Raw genomic sequence first — 25,805 nt, forward strand, 5'->3', positions numbered from 1 at the left:
AGATTCAAAAATACAATTCACAGGTCACTGTCCTCAGACAAAGCTTCAGCTCAATCTAAGTGTGTTGTACTAACCCACCAAATACAATTTTAACATATTGTAGCTTTACATGCAAAGGAAGAAAAAAATCTTTCACTTTAATGATTAATCAGTAGCATTCTGGGAGGTTTCTTTTATTGCTTCTGACCTAAATTTGAGCTGCAACTCTCCTTGTACTCCTCTTTGACTCCAGGAGCTTTTTAGCCTCCCACAGACCAGTCCAACAGCACAGAGGATGTGCATTTCTCACTGCACCATACCAGAGCAAATGTGAACTCCCTAAATTTTAAGGTCCCTAAAATAAACAACCTCATCAACACAAACCTAAAGAGCAAAGTTTTGCACATGCTAATCTGACCATTGGAATGGCGATTTCAAGTATCAGTTCTACAGAGATCACTTAAAAAGGGGAGTACAATCCTATCATTTTGGATGGGTTGAATGAAAATAGGTTGCCAGAAAACACAATGCATAGTGTAAAACAGCAACTAACCTAAAAGCTTCCATAAAATTTTCTACCAGCTCTGAAAAATCAAAGCTGTAACAGAAAAAAGTGTGCTCCTTTCCGAGCATAATTAGGCAATATTTTAAACACTTGATGGCAAGTGCAGGTGTCAGCAGTTAACTGAATGATGAGCTCTCCTATATTCAAGTTCGTTTTGTCTCAGACAACACAGGCTGTGGAGATTCTGAATGTTTTGCAGAGGTTTACAAAACGCAGAAATGCCACCTCTGTGTGTGTTTGCACTCAGGCACAGGCTGGGGGAAAGCCACAACTCCGATCTCTCGCCTTGGAAAAAGCCATAAAAGATCTAGAGAGAGGAAAGCCTCAAAGCATCATTACGAGTTTGGCTAAGTATTTGCGGTGCTTCTGGCATCCCCTCCCTTGGCATTTGTCACCTTTCCCTCAGCCCTGGCTCGCCCGGCAGAGCCCGGCTCTCGCAGCACAACAACAGCAGCGTCCTCCAGCCCTGCCAAGCCCTCCGTGTGCTGCCGCGGCAGGGGAGCTGGGAAAGCTCGGTGTGCATCCCACACTGCCTGCTGCTGGAAATTTCTGCCATCTGCTATTGCCTTTCCTCCCCGGCCTCACAGAAATATCGCTGACTAATAAGTAATTCCTTATTATCAGACGTTTTAAAGTGGTGTCAATTTAAATAACGAACGTTTTTATTATTTGTTGTGTTCATGTGAGCATAAATCAGCACAGATTAAGGGATAAAGATGCAAGGTCAGATTTATACAGCTAGCAAATAACTAAATATATTCAACAGCCTATTTCTTACAAAAACATTTTTTTACACTATGATTTGGATGACTTTTGACCTGTGTGAACAACACACGATCCTCTCCCAGAGCCAAGCCCTAAATTCATCACACAAGTTATTGCACTGGAATGTATTTTCAAACCACAGAATATCCTACACAAACACACCCTGCCTCTGCCCAGACAGCACCCAGAGCTGGAGACTGAGCAAGCAGCAGTGCAGGGAACCCTCCTCAGGGTGCTCTTGGGTTTAATGAATTTGCACTCACACTGACAAGCCAAGCCTTAGATGGGCCAGATTGCAATTCAAAATACACTTGGCTACAAAGAAGCATTTTAAAGCAAGGAAAATCAAGTATTTTGTGACTTAAATGTCCTCTACAGTCCCTTTGTGGTCACACACTAAAGGCTTTCAGGATGACCCAGCACAGAAACAACATATTGCTGACGAGCAGCAGACCCAAACCCTGATATGAAACACCTCATCATGGATACAACAGACAGCTCAGAGGGACCATGCTGCCCGAGGTTCATAATCAGCCTGCTTCTTCTACACAATTTCAAGAGAAGACTTACCTTTGTGGGTGCTCTGAGTGCACTGCTCCTGCTCTGCTCACCAGGGCCAACGCTCTCCTTTTCCGGGTGACTCAGGCAGCAGTTTGTGGCAATGGAGGCAGCTGCTTCCCACACTGTCCACAACCCCAAACCACGGTGCTGAGGAACCCCATCCTGCCCAGGGAAGGAAAGGGGTGGAGGCAACTCATCACCGAGATGATCCCAACCTGGGTAGCTCCCCAGGAGCCCCTCCAGGTGCACCTGGACTCCCAAATGGCAGCCGGGCCAGCCTCACCTGCGTGCGCTCAGCTCCGCGGCCTGAGGCGTGAGGGCAGCGGCAGCCCCAGGGCTCGTCTCCCTGTGCTGAAGGTGGCCCCCTGACCCTTGCAGTGTCCTCTGTGTCTGAGCTGTCCAGGGCCACTTCCACACACACCTCGGCCAGGCCAAGATGGGATTTGGGGCAGCAGTGGGGCCGAGGGTCGTTGTGAGGGCTGCCTCAGGTGGGTCACGGCCGGTTACGGCCGGTTCCGGCCGCCAGGGCCTGAGGCAGGAAAACGCTGCCGGGCACCGGGGAGCGAAGGGAGGCTGAGCGACAAGAAACAGGTGGCAACAGGGTTCATTTCCCTTTGTTCCTCACCACCCAAAGGTATTTTAATTGTCAAGGAATGAAGTCAGTTTTCCCCAGGTGGAATCCATTCCTCGTGTACAGAGTGAGGGAGATCCCCATTCTGATCGCCACCCAACGTGGCACGGCCCTGCTGAGGTGGGCACCCGACTTTTGGCCAGAGCTGGCCCACCACAGCTTGGCCACACCGTACCAACCACAGCAATAAACCCTCTGTGAGCAGTGTCCCCTGAGACACCCAAACCCCAGCAATAAACCCTGTAGCCAGCTGTAGGACACCCAAATCCCAGCAACAAACCCTGTCCTGTGAGACACCCAACTGAGGGCTGGGACAGCGGTGGTTTACCTGGGAGCCCTGCAAAGGGGGATAATGAGAGGAAGGTAAACCAGCCAACCAGACCATGAGAAAGGTGGAGAAGAGGTTTACAGTGATCCAAAAACCTCCAGGAAGAGGAGCAAAACCCCATTTAGCCAACCCACAGGGACACAAATCAAAGCATGACTTGATTGCAAGTTTCTCCTTGGGGAAATCCAAAGAAATGCAATTTATATGACAAATATTCAGAAGTGGATTGAAACAGATTCTGACTTTATCTGCATTTAAAGTAAGGTTAGACTTTTTGCCTAGAAGAGAAGCTGCCCACTCCAAACCCCACTGAAAAGTGGCCCATCACTGAAAATGAATAGTGGAGATTTTTGTTGTAATCACTTATTGAAAAATTTCAAACCCTTTCTCAGCAGGTGAATGAACCCACACTTATGTAGTTAATGAAGAGATACTAAAAACATTAATTAAACATTACCTCCCTCTTCAGAGCAGTGATTTGGTGATGTTTCTTAAAAGGTGCACCACACAGCCAGTTTCCTTCTCTAATCATTAAGTATTACCACTCCAACTAATAAGCAATGGCAAAGCAAAGACTTGCAATATTTTCTCTTAAAGACCTGTTGAAGCAACTCTTCCCAAAGTCAAATATGGAGACTGTCATCCACAGTTTTTCTAACAGTTGCTCATGCTAACCTTTGACCATCCAGCTCCTCATTTTGTTTATAACATAGCAATATTACACTTGCAAATAATAAGAAATCATGCTGGCTCAATTCTTCATTAGGATTGTTACATAATGAGAGTTGTGAATGCTGCAAAAGGAAAATAAACCATTAAGAAAGCATACACCACTATTGGGTTCAGTTGTGGGCCCCCATGGAGTAAAACTCAGTTTTATAGAGACTTGAGTAACTGCCAGGAGATAAACCATAACATTTGTTTTGACAAATTTGGGGCAGTCCTCTTTATTTACCAGGAACTGAAAGGACTCTACTTGCACCAACGCAGCATAGCAAGAGACAGCTTTTATGGGAAAAGGAAGATCTGAACATTTATACTGTTTTGGTGTGCTGCCCTTCCATGCCTGAGCATGAAACACATGAACTAACTGCTTCCCTTGGGTACACAAATTAAAAGCCATTCACCATGGAGTGCAAAGCCTCTCATTTCTGAGCAGGTGAACATGTAGCAACTAGACATTTTATACAGCATACTATCAGGTCTAGAAGCCTGGAGAACTTGTTTTCAAAAAAGGCAGGCAAGGTCACAGCATGCGCTGAGGAAGGAAGTACTGTTCTACCATGGATTTCTTTTCTGTGCTTAAACACAGAACAATTTCACCAGATTCAAGCCAAAGGAAAAGCTGACCTGGTGAAGAGTTAAGAGGTCAAGCAAGAAAGCTTTCAACATCTTTTTGATATTTCTGCACACCTCCCACGTTGAATAGCACATGAAGACACACTGGAGTGTTTATCAGAAAGTCATTTGCCTTCAGGAACCATAAAAAACTTGATTTGTTTTCTGCCAAATTTTGTGAGCTTGAAAAATCTCAATTAGATTAAAAAAAAAAGCTTTAAAACGAAACATTGACTTATCTGCTTTCAGGAAGGAAGGTGGAAGGAACAGAGTCTGTGATTCTTTGTCATAACAATTTGGGGTTTTATGTATAAACACAAATTCTGAAATGTCTATAAAATTTCACTTAAACCCAAAATAGGCCAAACATACAAAATACAAAATATTCCATTTCTAGTATAGCTTTGAACAGACAATGCATCTTTATGTAGTATTTGATTTAATGCCCATTTTATCACAGATGGTATAATCACAAAAAACGGAACACTTGAAAGGAATTTGACAAACAGAACCAGATGTAAAACATCTTGAAGCTTACAAATTCATCACAAAGATTAAGGAGGACTTGAAAATACAGGGTTTCAAAGCTTCCAGCAGACCAACACATCTGTTCACTCCAGAAATGCTTTCCTACTTCCTGATGTGTTTACACAGTGAGAAGATGCAGTAGGAACCAGATCAGATGCAATTCTGTTAGGGGGGTTCATTACCTCATGTCTGCAGCAGAGCCAGGGCACAGAAAAACCACACAAAAAATGCAGCTGAAGAACATGGATGCATTGGCCTCAGGAGAAATATTACAGGCAGGTGGGAAGCAAGGAAGAAATGTGCTGTTGTACTCCAAAAATTAAAGTTGAAGTGGATGGATCCTTAGGAATACTTCTGTCTATGAATAACTGTGCTTTTATTACTGGTTAAGGCAAGGGCCCCGTGGAGTCACTTTTGCAAAATAATTTTTAAACTGTAATAAGAACACCATGCAAAAGGATGCTCCTTTCTATGAATGTTAAAAAAAAAAATCAACCAACAAAACCAACATTTCCTTTACTTAATCTTCACAAACAACTGCCCACAAGACGAAGTTATGCCCTCATCCACTCCAGCCTTGTAACCACAACGTACTGTTTATGCTGTGCTTACAAATTTATTTCCTCACACTGGCCAAAGATGACCATTAGCACCTGTATCCTCACTGCCACAGCTTTAAAGTCCAACACAAAAAGCAAACACTAGTCTGCCTGAAAAGTTAAAATGCCTCAAACTTCCCAGAAGTACTTGTTTGAAACTTGAGTACTGATCAGAAGAGAGCAGAAACTTCAGCCAAGCAGGGGAGAGCCAAGATCTAGGAGAGGTGAGCAGACACCACCAGCGGCCAGGAGAGGCAGCAGTGCCAGAAGTGTTATTTCCAGTCTCCACTCATGACTCTTAAATCCCTTTAAAAAATATTTCAAACTTCTCATCCACTCTAGTGGTTCTGGATACTGTCCACACTAATCACTCCTAGGAAAAGAAGAAAATATTATGCTTGTGCAAGCAAAAAGCTCATCAAGCTGCATGTAAAATTTAAAAGTTTGCCCTTTCTAGCATTTGGAGTCCAAAAGTATAATGAAAAGAAAGAAAGAGTCAACAATGGAGCATCTGCAACTAATTTCAGTGAAGATGGAAGATAACCAGTGCTGGAGGCATGCTCAGGACGAGCCTTCCTACATGACAGATGCCCTCAGCATTCCAGTTTGCTGGCTATTGTCACCATTTGGTTCAAAGAAAAACACTGCTGGCACTAAGCTAGTTTTAACTTAGCCACACCAAAACATCTCTTGCCCCACAGGGATTAGTTACCTAGTTGCTTCCCATCCAGTTTCCAAGCAAGACTCAAATCTTTCACCAATTTAACTTCACCATGTCAGCTTTGTTTGTAGTGATTTCTATATGCTGAACTACATAATGAGGAACCAAAACACTGTTCAGCTGCATGGTGAAAAAACCCTGCTAAAGGAAAGGGTTGTGAATATTTTATTTTATTTGAACTTTGGATCACCTGAAAGCAAAAGGAAATTATCCTTGGGGTCTATTTTGTTTTCCCTTAGTATATTCATGTGTAACATACAGCAAACTTTACTGTCTACAGAAGATTCCTTATGTTCGCAATCTCAAAAATACTCACACCCTCTTCACTTTGATATTGTATATACAGAGCATGAGATTTCAGCTCCCATGCATGGCTTTAGTTTTGGGACCGTAAGTTATTGCCATGCCCATTTCAGGCCTCTTCAACTCTTCCGTCCTTTGTGGGTGACAAACTGTGATTTTTGTCACAGCAAAGAAGTGTAGCAACATCCATATCAGTTTATGGTCCTAAGGTTATTAAATTAGTAGCAACATTATTTCTTAAAACATTAATCACCCATTGTTAGAAGTGACAAATTTTTGCTTCATTATATAATTATTTTAAGTGGGTTTTTTTTCTCATATTATGTTTTGCTTTTTCCATCTGTTAGTTTCCATGAAGTTGCAACACAGTTTTGGCACAAACTGGGGAATTTCCATCACAATGTATTCATCTTTCTTCATATTTTCATCAACATCTGGAATCATTCTGCATTTCTCAGAGAAAATATTCCCCAAATCTTACTCCTTAAGAAAGCAGGGAAATTTGACACTAGATGATGCTTTAAAGCAAAAACTTTATACATTGTTTGAGTCTGTTTCTTTAACAGTACCCTTTATTCTAAGTGAGAGGAAAAAAAATCTTTATTAACCTTTAACTGCTCCTAATAGCTGCGTCAATATTCAAAATTGGCAAGTATCACTGTTCCACTACTTTAATTTTTAAAGTCTGCTTTACTAACTCATGAAGGCATGTAAAATATTAAAATTATAAACACTATAAAAAAGTACATCTGCAGCACAGGAAACAAAGATAAAACTCAAATTTTCCTTAATACAAATATATCATCTACAAAAAGCCTTTTGTAATTTCTGGATGCTTGTTACTTCTTCTCCAGATGCTATCTTAACACTAATAAAAATAAAGGAATTTTATAGCAAAGTACAAGTTTATTGTGTGCTTTTCAGATTACAAGACAGTCCTCACTCACAACTACACCTAATTCAAAATAAGAGTTCTTTTATCTTTAACCATGCTAGAAGACTCCTGCTTAAACATCCTTACAGCTCACCATTTTCAAAGCAGCTGTCAACAACATGACACCAACCATGCCTATTGCAACTTTTTCTGCAAGTTTCCAAGTTATTACATCTTCTGACACCCTTAAAAATTTTGCAGCAGCTCCAGATAAAACCAAACCTTCCTTCTGCTCAAGTATCTGGGATGGAAAGGAAGCTGGTTCTTCAAGGATAAAATGTAGCTCCAAGTGTCCAGGCTTGCCTGGAATCAAACACTCCTTGGCTTACTTTGCAGTAGGAGCACAAGCTTCTGAATACCCCTGCCCATGACCTGTACTGACCAGCTTACAACAGCACTGATAAAACTGGTATAACCGTGTTTTCTGGGACTTTGGAGAAACAAGATTCCTCCAGCAACTGTTAGACTGGAGTGGGATTCAACAGCAAAGAGAGATGCTTCACTTTCAATCTTTACACAGCTTAGAGACTCCATCTATTTTCTCTTGTGTATTGGCAACATTTCTTAGAATGCAACTTTTTGTTCAGACTGAAAATCACCAGTTTTGTTCCACTGACTGGTAGCAGAGAGAGGCATGCCCAGTTTGTTCAGGGAGCAATCCTGTTGATGCTGTGCCATGCCAGCTGCTGGGAACACTGCTTGTGCCATAAGCAGAGCAGCCAACAATCTCTAATGCTCCATCACTTCCTTCTCTGTCCCACACCAGCTTTACACTCTACTGACTAAAGCTGTTGGAAGCAAATAAATGGTCCACAAAGGAAACTACTTTGCTTCAGATCCTTGTAGCTCTCTATAGGTCAGACATCAGAAACTGTGCAAATTGCAAGCCCACCTGCCTGTAAATTTCCATGTAATTTATGTCAATGCCTGGTAAATTGGTGCTCAGCACCACACCCTTCAGTCGTGCTCAGCAGAACGGTTTGTTGATCTATTTCCTTCACAGACTTGTTCCCACACCTTCGCTTCTCAGGAGGTACTGAGAAAAACAACTCTGGGTTTTGCAAGGTCAGTGAGCCAGGAACAGCTACTGGAGAGCTGTGTCTGTAGAACAGAGACCAAGTTAGGTGGGGATAATGAGATGCCTGAGAGCACTGAGGGGCAGAGCAATACTGAACCTGTACCAGCAGCTGTGGAGCAAACAACAGGACTGACTGTGCCTGTCATGGGCACCTCACTGCAGTGTGACAGCTGTGCCTCTGGCCAGGCTCACCTCACCTCAGTGTGACAGCTGTGCCTCTGGCCAGGCTCACCTCACCTCAGTGTGACAGCTGTGCCTCTGGCCAGGCTCACTGGGCATGCCCCAGCAGTCTGAAGGAAGAATTCCCTTCACCCCCCCACCCCTCACTCCTGCACTGGAAGTGACATTACAATGACCATTGTGAAAAAACACACAACTCTCTGCTAAGCTGACCAAAACAGTCATTAAAATGGGAGGACCAAAGGAAGAACAGGATTAATCAACCAAACCAATAAACCTGCTAGGAATTCAACCTGCCATAATTTAACTCCTCTTAGATTAAGGAGAGGCCCCCCAAAAAAGCATTCTCACTTAAAGCCAAAGACACTGCATGTGATACAAAAAGAACAGTGAAACACATAAAGCATTAACATGTGAAAGAAACATGTTGCCATTATGTCAAATAGTGCTTTTTATATTTTATTAACAAGCAAGCATCCCTGGAACTGGGTCTATATAAAAATACTTCATGAACCAATCAGAATACAAGGGAGTTATATAAATTTATTTTATGCAACACTGATTAGTTTTGAAAATCTCCATTTTTTAATGTTTTAATTTCAAATTTCATTTTTTTAAAAAAAATCACTAAAAGGACACAACCCACAAAAATACAATCTGTATCTGCTCTATATTTACAGATAACTGGTCACTGTTAAGGCACAGATTTAAAACTAACATTTTATGTAGTAAGTCAAATATTTGTGCATAATGTAACACTAACAATACGATACACTGTACTGTTATATTCCCTTTGTGGAATCAAAGTAAGTGAGAATTTTCTTTACCTTCCAGTGTGGTTTTTTTTTAATGTGAAGCCCTACTGAAAAATAATGTTGTTCATGGGAAATTCTTCACTTTGGTGTAGATGAAATAAGCACTGCTCAGCAAAAGACCACATCAACTTAATACTGTAAGAAAATCAGTTTCTGAGTATAGTACCGTCTGGATGGATAGCACGTACCTACAAAAGACTAAAAATCTGAGTGCAAAACTTTTGGCAAAATAAGCAAGAAGGGGTTGCAGAAAATTCTGTACGAAGCATTGCTGAGTATTTAGTTCATTAAAAACATTTTATGAAATAAGGAGTCTGAATACAATTTGATTTGCGAGCACTGGGCTTGCAAATGCAAACATTTAAACAACAGCTTAACTGTAAGCACATAAATAGTCTGTGGGAATGGAACTATCTCCATGCTTAGAAGTAAGCACAAGTGTAAATAGCTTTAGAATGAGAAGTTCTATGTGGCTTCCAAGAGGCTTTCCATGAAGTTGCTCTTGCCTGTGCAACACAAACACACACACATCTCTCCTAGACACGTGGATATTGACTCTTGGCATTGGGCAGAGGAAGTTGCTGTGAACAACTGTGTGAGTACCATGTACAGCTTTAGCCAGTCACATCTGCAGTGCCATTTTAAAACCAGACAAAGCTGCTACTGGATCTACAGGGGAAGTCACCCAGGTATACACCATTAAGTAGATATGGCTGAAATAAGCACTGAGCAGCAATTTTTAGCTAACCACAAGACTTTATATTATTGCTTGATCATCTATGCCCTCAAGTAATAGTCTCTTGAAATTCCCTTTGTGTGTGCAATTTTTGCCATACGTCATTTTGCATTCTCACCTTAAAAGAATTACCCATGGAAAGTGTCAAAACTCTCTCACCCATTTTTGCATAAGCCCCAACTACTGTAAATGTTATTCTAATGCCTTCTTGTTAAGAGCCCTTGACAGTGGTTTATGTCCATCTCAAAAGGCTTGTACACTGAACATAAATAATACATTACAGTAGAGGTAAGGTAATTCACAATATTTCTCATGGGAATGCTTTTCAATTAATGCTTAGAAACTACACAAAGCATTGCATAAAGAGGCACTTTATGGATTCCTTCATTACACTGAAACCCTTCATAAACCCATAACACAACACCTGTAAAGACAGAGGAATAACATTGCCAAATTTTCGGACTTTCACAGTATAAGAATGCAAAATTAAGCTCTAGCCACTTATAACATGGACTCTTTCTGTTGAACATAACTTGTTTCAGAAATAGTTCATCTCCAGAGTTTCAAACACTTCTGCAGCTGACAATTACAAATCTAGATGGAACAAAACAGATGCTATCACACCTATTTTATGTAGGTCACTTCATTGCTGCATGCATAGTCATGTAAGTAACATGTGTCATTTATTAAATGGCAACAGTGCTGTCTTGTCAAATTAGATTAGTTGTCTGTTTAATCAAACTGACAGCCCAGAGCTCTAGTTTGATGAATGCCTTTTGGTCTCTACCATAAATCTGCAGTAGATCAGTTTAATCTGCTACGTATTGTAGGTGTATAGAATCTAAAAATAAAAGTCTGATATAAATAAGTGTCCTTTAGTGGCAGGGTACTAAAAATAGCCCTTTGCTTTGAGACAACCATTAAAAACAGTTTTAGCATAAAGGCAGCAGTTAAATATGTTGACTGAAAAGGGTTAATATTGCAAGGTCCATTTTGGTCTTTCATTGCATTTGTTACAGTGAGTATTATTGCAGGCAGCATTAGACTGCTTTATAAGAGCATAATAGGACTGGTCCACTACCAAGTAACTTGATTTTGGAACAATCTCTTCAGATAACTACCTGGGAGACAGAGAGAGGAAAAACAAAAATCTGAATAAGAACCAGTTTCTAGAACCATTATAGTGAGATGTGACTTAAGGTAGGAACACCTGAAAAAATTTGATTAGTGCCAATATAAAAATTGATATGGAAATGAAAGAGAAATAAATTTCCACAGGACAAGAAATCAGAACATGTAAAGTGCAGAAAGACCTCAATAATTATTTTAAGCAGTACCAGAAAAATCCATCTTGATAAAGCCAAATCTATGCTCTCTGGCATCCCAGCTCTTCATTCTTCCTTCATTCAACAAAGTACAAAATTCAGTGCATACATTATAGTTATAGGTAATAAAATACTAAACAAAGAACCCTATATTATTATTATTATTGCAAATTCTGTCCAATCTACATGAGTAAAACGTAACCCACATTTGGTGTTTCGAAAGACAACTGACAAAACGTGTTCTCTCTGATTTTTTTGGCACAGTATTGTGCAGACAAAACGCTTTGGTCCTTGACACCCAAACTCCCAAAGTGCAGAGGGTGGTGTGCAGTGAAGGCTGTCCACAGGATTGCCATGTCCATCTTTCCAGCTGATTTCTGAGCCCAGCCTCCTGCTACCAGCGCCCGCTGACACTGGCAATGTCCGAGTGATACTGGCGCGGCAGTCTCCCACTGGCTCCACCTTCCAGGAACGAGGCACGGATGTTGGATGGGTCAAAGAGCTTTCTTCGGTTTTTGTTCAGTTCTGCAGGGGTCAAGCACACCCACAGAAATCTCCCATCAGAAATTCATTTTAACGCTTTATGTCAAATGCATAACTTCTGTTTAAACAGACAAAGTGTTTTAGACAAAGAGGGTGTGCACTGAAAATATCTGTGATGTTCTCCTTCAATTAACAGTCCAACAGGATAATAAGAGAATCAGCTTAAGACTCAGAGGCTCTACCTGGGACAATTCTTATATGGCACTGATACAGTGTGAAGTAGATAATGTTTTGCAATATTGATTTAGATCAAATTGACACAGCTGGAACTTTCAGAAGTTTCTCTTATAATACTCAAAGACTGCAATCTTCCTGGAAGCCCAACCATGCAGTGTAGACTGAGATTGACAGAAAAGCTTGTTACCAACTTGATCATTTCTCAATGCACAATTCTCTATTTTAAACACAAAACTGAACCAGCATTTTACCAAGGACATTCAGAAAAAAACAGATCTCACCTCTCATTTAAACATGAACCCTACTCTTGTATTAGTAATAGCTCATCTAAAATATTTTTCTTTTCCCCACTTTCCTGTTCTTGTAAACAAACGCTGTGCTAGATACACAGAGATTCCATGGAGTTTCAAGACTGCTACTGAACTAAGTACATTTGCAAACCAAAAAACAAAACAAACCACAAAGCCCCCTAAAAGTAGGCACTTATTCCCAGTAGAATGACTGCTCTGCTAATCAATAACATGGACAGGGAACCAAAAGGTTGAAAATGCCAGTTGTGAGTAGTGCTGTTCAGACCCCGCAGCGCCTGTAATCCCAGGAATTCCTGGACCCACAATTTTGGGGCATCAAACTTCATAATGTGAGATGAACTTTTCTGCCAAGCTGCAGCTTTACAGGACTATTGCAAGTGAGCTGTTATTAGGTAAGGGGAAAGCTCTCTAAAGCCTGGGTTTAAGCACCTCTGATGAGGGGCAAGCTAATATTACCTCTGTAGACTCTAGTCTTACTTTTCAGTCTTTCCAAGGTTTTTTTTTTTTCCTTTGTTGGCTATAAACACACAATTTGAGTGAGAAGAATACAAACAATGCTTAAAATCAATAAATGGTATTCTATGTTTTTTACCTGAGATTGCAAGCAGCATTTTTCTTCTGGCACCAAAAGTGGTAATTCCCAACTCTTTCAAATCTTGATCAGTAAGAGTGAGGAATGTCTGCAGATCAATCTAGAATAAAAAAAAAAAAAAAAGGAAAAGTATGCAAAACAAGTCTTTCCACAAAAGTATTAAGTAATAAATGTGATTCAGAATAGGTTAATTTTTTTTTTTCCCTGCTCCATTTTCCAGTTACTCATGTAAACAGCCATCGTGGCTTTCAATGGCTGCTTCACACAGTTGCTCAATTTGCTACATTTGTGACTGAAAAGGATAAATTTAAAAGTAACCAGCTCAGGAAAAGCAGAGAAAATCAGTTAGCCTTATTTATGAGTCTTGAGGTTTTGAGTATTTACCACGACTGTAAGATGTGTGACCCAGCTCTGAAAGAACAGCTCATGAAAATCCTGTCACAAAGTGAGCTCTAAGTGGCTTTTGGTGAAGAGACAGCACAACTAGTGCTGGAAAGCATCATACCAACACAAAAAAGCTGCCTGCCAAAGGAACACCAACCTCTTGCTGCTGGAATATATCTGTGTATTTGCCCAAACCAAGCTTGCTGAAGAGCTCAGGCAGATCAGATCCCTTAAACAAACTGTTGAGGCTACAGCCATTGCTTCCTGTCAGCGAGGAAATGCAGTCCATGTAGTTACTGCTGCTGAGATAGTGTTCAGCTGGAAGGGAACAAGTGCACTTTTCAGACACATCACAGAAGGGAAGGGCTTTCCACCAACATTGTATTCAGCTAAATCATTACATTTACAAAGTATTACAATTTTTATTTTTCAGAAAAAAATGTCTCCCAGTGGTCTGAGAGAATGAACAACATAAAGCAATTTTTTTGTTAATTAAGTTCTGGTGTTTGTTTTCTATAGATCTACTTTTGTCCATCCAACTCATCACTGTTTGTTTTATCCTTTATCCACACATTTTATTTTCTGGGAAAGCTACAGCTGCCATAGAACACTGTCCTTCACTGCCAATGTATTTGTGTTTCTAATTTTCTTCTAACACACATGTAAACACATTTTTAATCCTTAATTACTTTAATTAGCCTAGAACTCCCATTTTTGCCCAATTAGATTGAAAACATCAATAGATTGATTTCAAATAAACTTGTCATCTCTTCAGTTCTTCAATTACTTAGAATTTGATGTGCAGCCATTCACACCTCAACTAATGTGCTTTTTAAAACCATTGATACTTTCTCTAATTGGAGCTATCCTTTCTTACCATGTCCAAATTTTATTATGTGTGTACTTTGAGTCTGGCATTTAGATTTATTCACTTTTAAAAGAAAAAGCAACAACAAAAAGTATAAACAGCCACAATACTTATTCCCCCATAAAGCAATAGGTAGTACGGACTTAATATTCTCTACCTCCAGTTTTCACTCTTTCAGAAAGACATCTGTTAACTTATTCAAAAAATAAAATTTCCAAGAGTTCAGCTAAAGTAAAATTTCAATTTTTAAACTTCCAATTTTTAAAAAGTAATTGAAAAACATACAACCTGCATCCACAGAAACCAGTACTTAAAATCACGCTAGGCCATGCCAAACACATGGACAAGCTTCCTTTCATAGAATTGTCTGGGTTGGAAGGGACCTGAAAGATCATCTCATTCCACTCCCTGCCATGGGCAGAGACACCTTCCACTACCCGAGGTTGATCCATATCCCATTCAGCCTTGGACACTTCCAGGGATGCAGGGACAGCCACAGCTTCTCTGGGCACCCTGTGCCAGGGCCTGCCCACCCTCACAGGGAAAATTTTTTCATAATATCTGACCTAAACCTACTCTCTTTGCAGCCACTCCCTCTTGTTACTAAAAGTTCTTGTAAGTTTTATCCCTATGAGGAGACTCATGCTTTAAAATCCAGTTTCAGCATGGATTGATTATGACTTCACTAGTGAGCAAACAGCCCAATAAAGCCCTGGCTGCTGCTGCACCAGCAACACAGCAGAATGAGAGGGGTCTAGAAACAAGCCTTTTTACAGGTCTGCTTTCAGTACACCTGAAACAACCCACTCCATGACAGCAAAGGGTTTTCAGCAAGGATGTCTGGCATTTAACATATATCCTTAAAAGTTTTCCTTTCAGACCATTATTTGTATTATCATGTTACACAAGCTTACACTTCTCAATTTGTAAAAAAAAGTAATTACAAGGCATCAGTAATTTAAATCCATCACGAAGTCAGGACACATTCATATCAAAATAAATATTGGTATCAACATGGTTATTTTCTTTTAATCAGATAATAAGAGCTTATTAACCTGATTTGTTTTGTTTCCGTTTGGGGCTGCCAATCGAGGAGACAAAATCGTGAGCAGTGGGTCCAAGCCCGTTCCGGTCTCTCCAGTTATCAGATTCACTGCCACTCCCCAGGTGCTCCCGACTGCTGGACCGGGAGAGAGACATGGACGAACCCTGCAAACCACAGAAAGAAAATTTGGGCTGAAAACAGAGCTTTCATTGTGACTCAGATGTTTTCTTTGAAGCAGCTCGCTCAAAAAGCAGCTTTTAACACTAGCAAACATTCTTTTGGCAGCTGATCAATAGGCAAATAATTGCAAACCGGACACGAAAACAGCAGGTGTGCTTAAAACATATGCAGTTTACAGTTTTAAAGCAGAAGTTATTTAAAGACCACGATTCAAAATAAATTGCTCGGTATTTCCAAGTTTGTTTCCAAAACATTCCATGGTATCAAATTCCCACACAAATTCTAGACAAAGCAGTCTATTGACTACATCCCTTCACAGCGAAGAGAACAAAACAGAACATTTATCTGAAGATAAGTGGATCAAGTACACACTACTTGACAAGTGTATAGTCTTGCACACTATACTACAATAACAATTCTGCAATGCTGTGAGAATTTGTAGTTGTTTTGTCTGGGGTCTTTTTAAATAGATTTTCATACACCTGTGAAATACTTATTATCAAGCCTCATCACTGTGAGTCAGAATGTAGCAAAATAAGGCAGCAGTATTCCACAGGAACATACCCAAAAGAAATCGACCTTATGGATATTCCATATTTACATGAGCTAAAAACTATGGAAATTAACAATTTAATTCTATAAACATGTACCAAATTGCAGTTGAAAAGCAACACATAGGGGGCAATCTTTTACACTATTTAGTAAAACTGATGCCCCTGAAGAAACACTGTTCTTTGTTAGAATCACAGACCTATCTAGAGATTTTAGACATCAAGGCCTGGGGAAAAACCCCACCCCAACTCAACCAAGACAGGAAAGTATGCAAAAGAAAATGGCAGATTTTGCTTGCAGTTTTTTCTTTTCCCTAGTTACCACTGCATCTCATGTAGCCAAGCCTAGTACACGTAGCTGAATGGCTCAGAAAGTTGATATGCCAAGTGGAGAACACCAAGGCACATTTTTATCCTGGCTGAATATTTCTTTTGCATTAACAGACAGGTATATCCTAGAGGACTATGAAGTCCCTTACTTCAAGAAGCATATAAGCAGGAGAGACAAAGGTGTCTTCATGGAAGCTGGGAAGGATTAGAGCAAGGCAGTACACTAAAAAGCAATTTCAGCATGCCTTTGAGAAGAATGGATCAAACTCCCTGCAAGATTCCTGTGCTGGGACTCTGAAGAGAATTGCTGGACTCTGCCTTCTGCCTGGGAAAATTCTGAGCCCAGTGAATAGTGCAAGTATTAATTAAATATAAATAGAGACAGCTGTTCCAGTTCTGTCCCAGAAGGAAAGATGAGCTGATTGTTCTGCTGTTCTCCTCCACCATGCAGTGATACACATGATATAGTTTATCTGTCATATATACTCTGTTCTCATTAGGTTACAAATTCCCTATTGCTGCTTTGCAACTACTGAGATGTTTGGTCCTGTAAGCTGTTCAAAGCTCCTTTAAACAAATATATTTTAAGAAGCAGACGTCTATGCTCTATGACTTATCTGTGAAACAGATGTAACTTTGTGTGTTGGGCTGAATGTATTCCATATGCCTTAATATTTATGTAAGAAATATTTTTCACCATAAAAAAATATTTAGAACAGTTATCTGCAAGTCTTTGTTTTTACAGAAGTTAGACATTTCTCAAGAGAAACAAATGTATCATTCACTAAAAGTAAACTTTAATTACAGTATACTTTTATATACCTCATATGTAGTTGTCATGGAAGGTTTGTATGATACATGATTTGCTCTTCTTAGTTCCTTGATAGTTTCTGCAGGCATTGATTTAGAGAATCCCAAACCACTCCATGTATTTGTTGGAGTTCTCACTTCTGTTACAACTGGCTTCTTTAACATAGCTGAAAATAGAGACAAATCAGTAAATCTCAGCCTTAGTCAAGGTACTGAGAACATAATACTGAAGTGATGTTTGCTAACAGCCTGAGTCCAGCAAACCCTAAACATCTCCACTTGCTACACAGCTTGAATCCTACCCTTCCTTAAAGCAATCTACTATGCCAGAAGATAGTTAAATCCTAAGGGCTGGAGCCCACAAAAAATCATATCTGTTTCAAAGAGAGGACCTTCTGTTTTTCTTTTGGTGAACAGGTAATTTGGTAAACAGGGTCAAAGATATGGTTCAGTCCCTTACCAATTCTACAACTTCACTTATCCCTGAAATAAGAGGCCATTTAGCTGATATGGCAAACACTTCAAAGTTTAATTTGCATCCAAATAAAGCAAAGTGTTAGAGCAATAAGCTCTCTGAAAACCATATTGATTATTTGCACATGGATGTACTTACACATCCCATCTGCAAGCTGCTTATATTGCATTTTATACTAGGTTGGTATTAAGAATTTTTTTGGAACATAAGGCTAATATACAAATGTTTCATAACCACTTTCAGATTTTATTAAAAATCAGACAAAACTGAAATTTCAGGAAATCATTTCACCCATGTTCTAATAAACTTTTCAGAAGTCACTGCTCACCCACATACCTTTGGTTGCTAGTAGTTTCTTCTGTTCATAGTCAAATGCCTAAAAATTAAACATACAGAAGATAATTTAATTGCAATTTTAACTAAATGTCACTCCAGTACTCATCCCTGTGAAAACAAACATTTTCATAGCAGCCAGGGATTATATCTAGGAGAAACCTGAAATACTGCACAATAATTTCATGGTAGCCCAGTTAGAGCCTTAGTTATTAAAGCATTCACTCAAATATAGATAAAGATTTTTAATAACTACCTAATTTGCATTTGAGTGGGGCTGCAGCAGTATTTACAAACTGCTTAGGAAGAATTTTTTCTTCAATTTTTTAAAGTAAGATATCTTTCAAGCATAGTTTCTCTTCCTTAACTATCTGTTCTTAGCATTTAAAACGTTCCTTAACAGTACAAAGAAGATAATATATCTTCGCAAATGCAGGCACCAGTTATTTTCAATAATCTTTCAGGTTTGGTTCTCCTCCATGCACTCATGTTGTGAAAGGAAAAGAACGTAAGTTTTGAGAGAATTTGAAGAACTTTTGCTTGTATTCTACCTGTGTCAACGGAAGATGTGAAGTTTAAATACCCCTGATTAAACAAGCTACACTTTGCTGAATTACAAATTAGGACATCTAAACACAAAACTATGAAAATATTGTATTACCCTGAAGTATTGCATTCTCTACTGAAAGTAACTAGAGGAATAACTGAAGAGAAGGGCTGCAAAACACTACTCTTCCTCTTGTTCCAGTAGTCTGGTTATGCCCACACTTCAACAGATCTAGTCTGAAAATAACCCTGTTACTGCTTCCTGACAAACAGTCAAAGGGGTCTCCTCCCTCTTTGGGGAGATTTGCAGTAACATGGCAGTAGCTTATATTTGTAGGCTGTAATTAACCGAGCTGTCATTGCGTATGAAAAGTTGTAATATGTATTTTGTAGCTATAATTTTCTCTAAGCGACAATGTAAGATTTCTAACAGGCAAATGATGCTTGTGGAGACAAATACAGCCACACAATTTCCTGTACTTAAATTTTTCTTACTCAACAGAAGCATAAGAGCTTTTCTGTTTTCAAGACTTTTCATTGACAACCCACTCCTCAGTCGAAACACCTGATGTCTTGCCTGTGAACACTTTTACTAAACTGGTGAAGACAATTCAGTCTCCAGGGCCAGCCACCTCTGCATTTTATGGTAACTTCACTGCGCAATTAGCACGATTACCTGCATATTTACAAAGGAGGGCTGCGGAGCCAGACGCGCTCTCTCCGAGTTCTGCTGGGCGGCTGCCGCTCGCTCGGCCGCGCGCTCGCTGCCCGGGGCCTTCTTGTCAGCCACGGGGCTCTCCGGGGCGCCCAGCTCGGCCTCTGCCCGCAGCCTGTCCGCCGTGCTGCGGGACAAAGGCACTGTTAGCTCTGCTCACCTCGGCCCTGCTAACTGGGCTTTACCCTGAGAAGCCTGGCAGCCAGGTTTGAGAATAGCTGCACACAAAGATCTCAGCGCTTCTAGCAATGTTTCCAAACGTTTCAGCTCTCCTGTGCCTTTTTCTGGCAGTGAAGGAAAACAAGTGTTTCTCCTTCCTATGTCACCACATACAAGGTATAGCTTATAGACACAGTTTTGAGCTGTCTGGTATCTGGAATTATTGCATGCAATCCTACACAGTGTGATTTCCTGTTTAGCCTTGCTCAGGCCAGCAGTTATAACAGGTTCATTGTTGTAAGATAAAAAGACATTGCATAATAGGGACTAAGAAAGTTGACATAGGTTCTGCTTGCTTTCACAGCTTCAATAACTGCAGTCCTTCATGCCTACATTACCGCTTGGTGCAATTTTAAACTACTACCCCCAAGGAAACTGTGAGCACTATGTCCTCAACAAAAAGAACAAGACACACAAACAACCAAATTTGGTCAGCAGGATTCCTCGGATTTTTAAACTGTGAAAGCAGAATTAAGTACATATCACAGCCTTAATAGTGCAAATAAATGAAGCAAAAGAAAATATGTGTCTCAAAAGAGTGATGATAAACAGTTCCCAAACAAACAGTGAGAACATGAGTACATCGGACAAAAACACTGCGTTAAGAACAAAACCTGTGTTGCCAAGATGTATTATGACTCAAACAAGCCTTTCCCACTGCTGGGTCATTAAAGAGCCAACCCAACCAAAATCATCACGGAGACAAGTGTTTGAGAACATGCTGATATGCCCTGAACACAGCTGTCCTAAGAAGAAAACAGCCTCAGGTACACTCAAAAGGAAAATGCTGTCAGAAATTAATTCTCTAAGCAATCATTAAAGAAGGAAAGTGCAAACGTTAGAAACAAGTAATGAAAGTTCCTCTGACAAGGATCTCCATTCTGTTCTGGAAGGGGAAAGACATGTCTAAACCCAAAGCCAAACAGGATGAACAAAAAGCATTCAAAGTCTGCAGTTATCAGACACACAGGGGGCTATATTAATGCCTAATGTGATGGAAAATCAAGGCCAAATAAATCAGTTCTTGGAGTATCTTATGACTGAACCACTCCCTCTGTGTACAAAAACATGCGAAATAATTTTGTGCTGTGGAAGTTCCCCTGATCTGTGTTTATACACCCAGCTTACTGTAAGTGGGAGTTTTTGGTGCCCTGCAGTAATTCCACCGTTTGTCTCTTGGCACAGGCCTGCTTGGAAGAGCTCATCATCTGCTTCAGGTCACTGGTGTTCGCCGAGTGCGACGGGCTCCGAGGCATGCCCACTTCCACAAAAGCATCATTGCAACCTACCAGGCCAAGAAAAGAGACTTCAGCAACCACCCTGCTGTGCTCCAGGGAGCTCTCTGAGGGAGTGAACTATGGGAGAAAACCTCTTCCTCCTGACTGTATTCAAGGTTAAGCAGTCAAGATGTGCAAGTTCAAATGAACAAAAAAGGTGTCAGTATTCACATATATAGTAGTCACACTTAGTATTTTGTTTCTTAAAATATTTAAGTAATATTAATTAATAACAAAACATGGAGACTGAAAATTCAGTGACTAAGTATTCTGAAGAAATTTGATTTTATACCCAGTTTTAATAGACTTTGCCAGGTGCTGAGGTAACTTCGGCTGGAATAAGAGCTCCCCCCACTTCATGTTCAAATAGCTTTAGAACATGTTTTTAGAAATATTTATTACCCTAAATTGGCAATGTACCTTTTATTCAAATCGGCATTTAAAATGATCACAACCCTAAATAAGAGATGATCTCCTTGATCAGTATTTACTGATATTACAGGAAAACAAGGCCTTTACACATATTTGCTCAAGTTGAAGTGCAGCTGGATTTCTCCCCCTCCAAGAATGATGGGGACAGTTTACCTTCTAAAGGGCAGCATAACTGAAATGCTGCTGCAAAACACACAAAATTGTTTCCCAGTGCCATCTAGGTTAGAACTACACAATTTTCTGCTAAAAACCTTCTCAGTAACATTATTTCCTTTTGTTAAAAAGAAAAAATAAAACATAATTTAAACCAGCATAGTTTAGTTAAGGTGCTGTAAAAATACTAAAATCCTCATTCCTCATAAGTTATATCCCTCTACTCCTAGGGAATAAGTAAAATGTTGCAAATACATTTATGTTGATTTAAGGTGTTTCTATCAACAGTACAGCTCAGTTACTACAGGTTCTATTTACTTTCCTTGACAATGAATCTGGCACATCCAGTGATATTTTCCTTAAACATGGTTGCAAAACCAATTTGGAGAGAATATTGTTACATTTTTGTATCATGAACTGTACACAGACTGTACAAACACTACCAGACAAAGGAATGCCATGTCAAAATCTCACCTTCTTCACTATTTGCCTTGGCAGCCACTTGTTCTGAGGCACCATGAGCACTTGTTTGCCTTACTCCATCACTGTGGTTTGTGCTCAACACGTTTTCTCCCAGTGATGTGGCAGACAGTGCAGCATACTTGATATTTGAGGCCTGAAAAGATTGTCAAAAATCACTGAAGTGATTATTATGCTTAAGGAAATATTGAAACAATTTCCCTTTTCTACATGTGCAGGAGAATGAGAAATTCATTCCTGGTACAGCAGAACAATATCTTTGAATGTTCTATTTCTCCATCTTTAAGACATATTCAAAAACATGGTTGTCTATTAAACTTAGAAGCTTTATAAATCTACTAATACAGCCAGTTTCTCTTTCAGCTTTTCTTAGTAGAGGTCTAGTATAAAGAAATCAGATTCTCCAGTGTAGTATCACTTACCTTTACATGACCATTTAAAGAAGGTGAACCTTTTTTACTTTCTGATTGCATGCCATTAACGTGGACTTCAACAGGAGTCAGGCCTGGTGGTGGAGATGGAGTGTTTTGACCATAATTAGGCACTCCAGACAGCAGAATACTAGTTAAAGTTGCTTGGGCAGTAGATGGTATCATTAGGTGTGGAATAGCAGAAAAACCTGCAACAAAATTCAGTTATGTTCTGATTAAGTGTCTCATTTAACTTTCTCAACCATTACACTATTTTATCTAAATTTTTATGTAGCTATGATATTTTAGTAAAAACTTTCCATTAGAATTGCATGCCAAACCCATAATGCTTTATCTGGGTAGGTTAACTTTGCTTTCTACATAAAACAGATGAAAACACTGCCTGTGACAGCACATCATATATTAGGTTATAACCTTAAATTTGCATATTTATTCATCCATGTTAAGGTAAGTGTAAGAATTAAGGTTCCAAATAATTAATTAATCTTGACTTGTCAACTGCAATTCTAATGACTTGGTGTTGCACAGTTCATTTAATTCACATTAAACTTCCACTGACCTGTGGTGTTTGTGTTAGCGAGAGATGTTGCCCACAGTGTGGGACTGGGCGTGCCTGAACTTGGACTCTGCAGAGGGCTCACAGAGCTGTTGAGGGCATTCAACAGAGAGTTTGGAGTAGTTGAGGTGTTGACTGACAGGGCTGTTGGACCTAATAGGCCTGCAAAAATTATGCAAGACGAATATTTAGTTTCGACTTACAGGAAAACATTTTTCACAAAAGTACCAATTGAAAAGAAACAAACAAACCCCCTGGTAATTTGCACCAGCCTGTATTGCACAAACCAATTTTAACACTAAACCTGCTGCTCATTTGGTGCACATGGAGAGTGCATTAAGAATTCTTGTTCTTAAACTGGTCATGATATATCCAAGAAGGATTAGAGCATTTTTTAGGTCCTTCTACTGCACCCTAACTCTTGTCATAACAGAGTCTGCACTGGCTGCTTCTCAGCCCCAGCGTCCCTTCGTATCACCTCTGTTGCTTCTGATGGTCTGATGGCATCACAGAGACAAGCAAGGAACTGTACTGCACCACCTTGCTTTCACTTCATACAATAACCTTTTTCTCAGAAGCTCCTGTGAATCAACCACTACTTGCACACTAACAACTATCCAATTTCTTTTTGCACCTTCAATACAGGCTGAAAATGATCCCCCAAATGCATTGATCACTCCCAAAATTTTCCCCAAACCAGCTCTTCATGCAAAAGCATTCACAAAGCAGTTCAGTACTACACACTGAAAAGGTAAAAACCCCAAACCTGCAAAGTGCAGCATGACAAGACCAGTCACAGAAGCAGCATTAAAAATCACAGTCAAATGGCACAAACACTCTCTACTGCGTGACCCGAGGGAAACATGTGAGATGGAACCACACAGCACTCCTGCATGGCAGGTCACAAGGGACAGTGCTGGTTACATGAGAACTCAGAGTTTCTAGGATCTGTGTCAAGATTTGTCACTCCATTCTTCTGGGACTACTTGGTTTTTCTATCTATACATTTCTGATACAAAGGTATTGGCAGAACTTGAAAATAAGAATAGTAATTTCACTGTGAACTATGAGCTGTAAAATTAAGATGTTTACTCATTTTTGTCCTGTATTTCCTATTGGTTAAGGTCCAAACTAGAAGCATGTGGATCCCTCAATTATAGTGAGATACTGACCTGAAATGTGGTGTTTGCTATGTTACCTTTCCTGGTACTGTTGCCAGGCTAAGCACCCACCCAAATTCAGGGCAGCCTGGGACATTACACAGCCAAAGAAGCTGCAAAAGCCATGCCCCACCTCACCTGTATTTCCCTCCCTTTCAGCTGAGTAGTTGGCACACTTCCGGAGATTTTTCTAGGGGGATGAGTCCCACATCTGATTACAAAAGCCTTGGAGAAGTTTTATAACAACAAGCCCTTGAGAGGCCAGAGGCTGTTGTAATTCTCTGACACTTTAACGCGATTCCTTATGCAAAAACTTGCCTCTGGTAATTTTTTCTAGTACAAATCAATTAAGTTTAAAACAAAACTATATTAAAGAAAATATAAATATAATGAATGCATACCAAGCCCAGTGAGTCCTAGTCCTGCTGAGGACAAAATATCCAAACCAGGACAAGACAGACCAACAGGGCATGAGACGGTAGAGGGATTTGATACTACGGTGACTCCGCTACTTTCAAGTCCCAAGAGACATTTCCGTGCCTCATACATATTTAAGGCATTTCGTTCAACACTTTTTACAATCACAGACTGCAGGGAAAGAAAACAACAACAAAAAAAGGAAACCCAGTGAATATCACTTCCCCATAACACAGATAATTCTTCTTCATACCCCTGTATGGCTCCCACAACCACAGCAGTGTGAGACAGCATGAGATAACATCCATTTGCAACTATTTAAATTCAGGGGTGTGAAGTTCAGGAGAGCAAGATTAGGGATTTCATAAGGATTTGCAATGAGAATGATGGAACACCTCTCCAAAAAAATTAATTACTACAGTACCTTACTGCTACTTGGTAGACCAAATGTTAAGGACCTTAAGAGCTAGATAACTGAATCAATAATTAATGTCTTATCTTCATTTTTACCTGAGCTTTATACCTTGAAGTGGACAAAACCCCAGCTGTTCATTTTAAATTCACCTATTAAATTCATAGCTGTCTGAGAATAAGGTAATACGTTTCTGGAAAATTAAATTACAAAACCCCCTTGCTTCTTGTACATTTTGTACAGGATGTTTCTTTGTATTGATTATATATATCCCTACACAGGGAAGCTCACATACTGACACAATGGAATGATCATTTAAAATTTTAACACTTTTGCCTGCTTTGGCATTTTAAACAACAGAGTGTCATATTTACACTGGCCCAAACATTTTACAATAAACACCTTCTACTTTATCAATATATTCTATACAAAAGCTAATTTATTCATTATTAAGCATTTAATGAAAGTCAAATCACCCTAAAGTAGAGCTGCGGGATCATTGAAACTGGTATTTCAAGCATAAAATACATATGGCTTTCACAAGTTTACAATCCATTAAACTGGGGGAAGAGCACACATCAACTCATCAGCTCTAAAACTTTGTCCCGAAAGCCTAAAAGGAAAATAATAGCTTTGTACAAACCTTGCTTGGTTGTTTTGGCTTAGGCTTAATGCTTATGAAGACATCTAACTGCTCCATTAGCTGTGTTATAAACTGTGGTTCTACTTCAATTTCTTCCTTCATATCAAACATGAGCACAAGGGGAAGGCAACCCTGAAAAGAAAGGCACAAAAAATTCCTAGCATTTGTAACTGGCCATTTTCCCATAAAAATAATAGCAATAAACTGAACTACAGACATTGCAGCATTTATACACCATGACATAAGGAAGTTTCTGTAAGTTCAGAAAAAATAGGAAGGATGACATTTTAGGGAAAGCCATTTCCCTGTATGCAAGAATACAGGTGCATCTTCCTGTCCCAGGATTCTGAACAAGGAGTTTGGTAGCACAAGGGTAAAA

At 39.8% G+C, this 25,805-nt stretch overlaps 2 protein-coding genes and 1 long non-coding RNA gene across 6 annotated transcripts in view; all 3 read right to left on the reverse strand.

The window, feature by feature from the left end:
* Positions 1-2,031, reverse strand: part of PHYHIPL (phytanoyl-CoA 2-hydroxylase interacting protein like) — a 125,723-nt gene extending 123,692 nt beyond the window's left edge. The window contains exon 1 of the mRNA XM_064430050.1: positions 1,880-2,031. The gene's annotated coding sequence lies outside the window, so the exon portion shown is untranslated. The remainder of the gene's footprint in view (positions 1-1,879) is intronic.
* A 1,958-nt stretch (positions 2,032-3,989) lies between these two features.
* On the reverse strand, positions 3,990-8,638 carry LOC135306348 (uncharacterized). The gene is made up of 2 exons (XR_010367150.1): positions 8,563-8,638; positions 3,990-8,522 (listed from the first exon to the last, which is right to left on the reverse strand). It is a non-coding gene; the product is annotated as an uncharacterized LOC135306348 (long non-coding RNA).
* Positions 8,639-8,943: 305 nt separating this feature from the next.
* BICC1 (BicC family RNA binding protein 1) overlaps positions 8,944-25,805 on the reverse strand; it is an 89,232-nt gene continuing 72,370 nt past the window's right edge. For all 4 annotated transcript variants that reach the window (XM_064430037.1, XM_064430038.1, XM_064430039.1 and 1 more), the window contains 13 exons: positions 25,427-25,558; positions 24,356-24,542; positions 22,798-22,956; positions 22,230-22,426; positions 21,802-21,943; positions 20,594-20,750; positions 19,208-19,373; positions 17,989-18,028; positions 17,190-17,344; positions 15,317-15,470; positions 13,551-13,711; positions 13,010-13,109; positions 8,944-11,911 (listed from right to left, as the gene is read on the reverse strand). In XM_064430037.1, coding sequence (XP_064286107.1) covers positions 11,781-11,911; positions 13,010-13,109; positions 13,551-13,711; positions 15,317-15,470; positions 17,190-17,344; positions 17,989-18,028; positions 19,208-19,373; positions 20,594-20,750; positions 21,802-21,943; positions 22,230-22,426; positions 22,798-22,956; positions 24,356-24,542; positions 25,427-25,558 — 1,881 coding nt within the window. In that variant the 3' untranslated portion in view covers positions 8,944-11,780. The remainder of the gene's footprint in view (positions 11,912-13,009; positions 13,110-13,550; positions 13,712-15,316; positions 15,471-17,189; positions 17,345-17,988; positions 18,029-19,207; positions 19,374-20,593; positions 20,751-21,801; positions 21,944-22,229; positions 22,427-22,797; positions 22,957-24,355; positions 24,543-25,426; positions 25,559-25,805) is intronic.

This window comes from Passer domesticus, chromosome 8 (assembly GCF_036417665.1).
Source record: "Passer domesticus isolate bPasDom1 chromosome 8, bPasDom1.hap1, whole genome shotgun sequence".
Classification (NCBI taxonomy): domain Eukaryota; kingdom Metazoa; phylum Chordata; class Aves; order Passeriformes; family Passeridae; genus Passer; species Passer domesticus.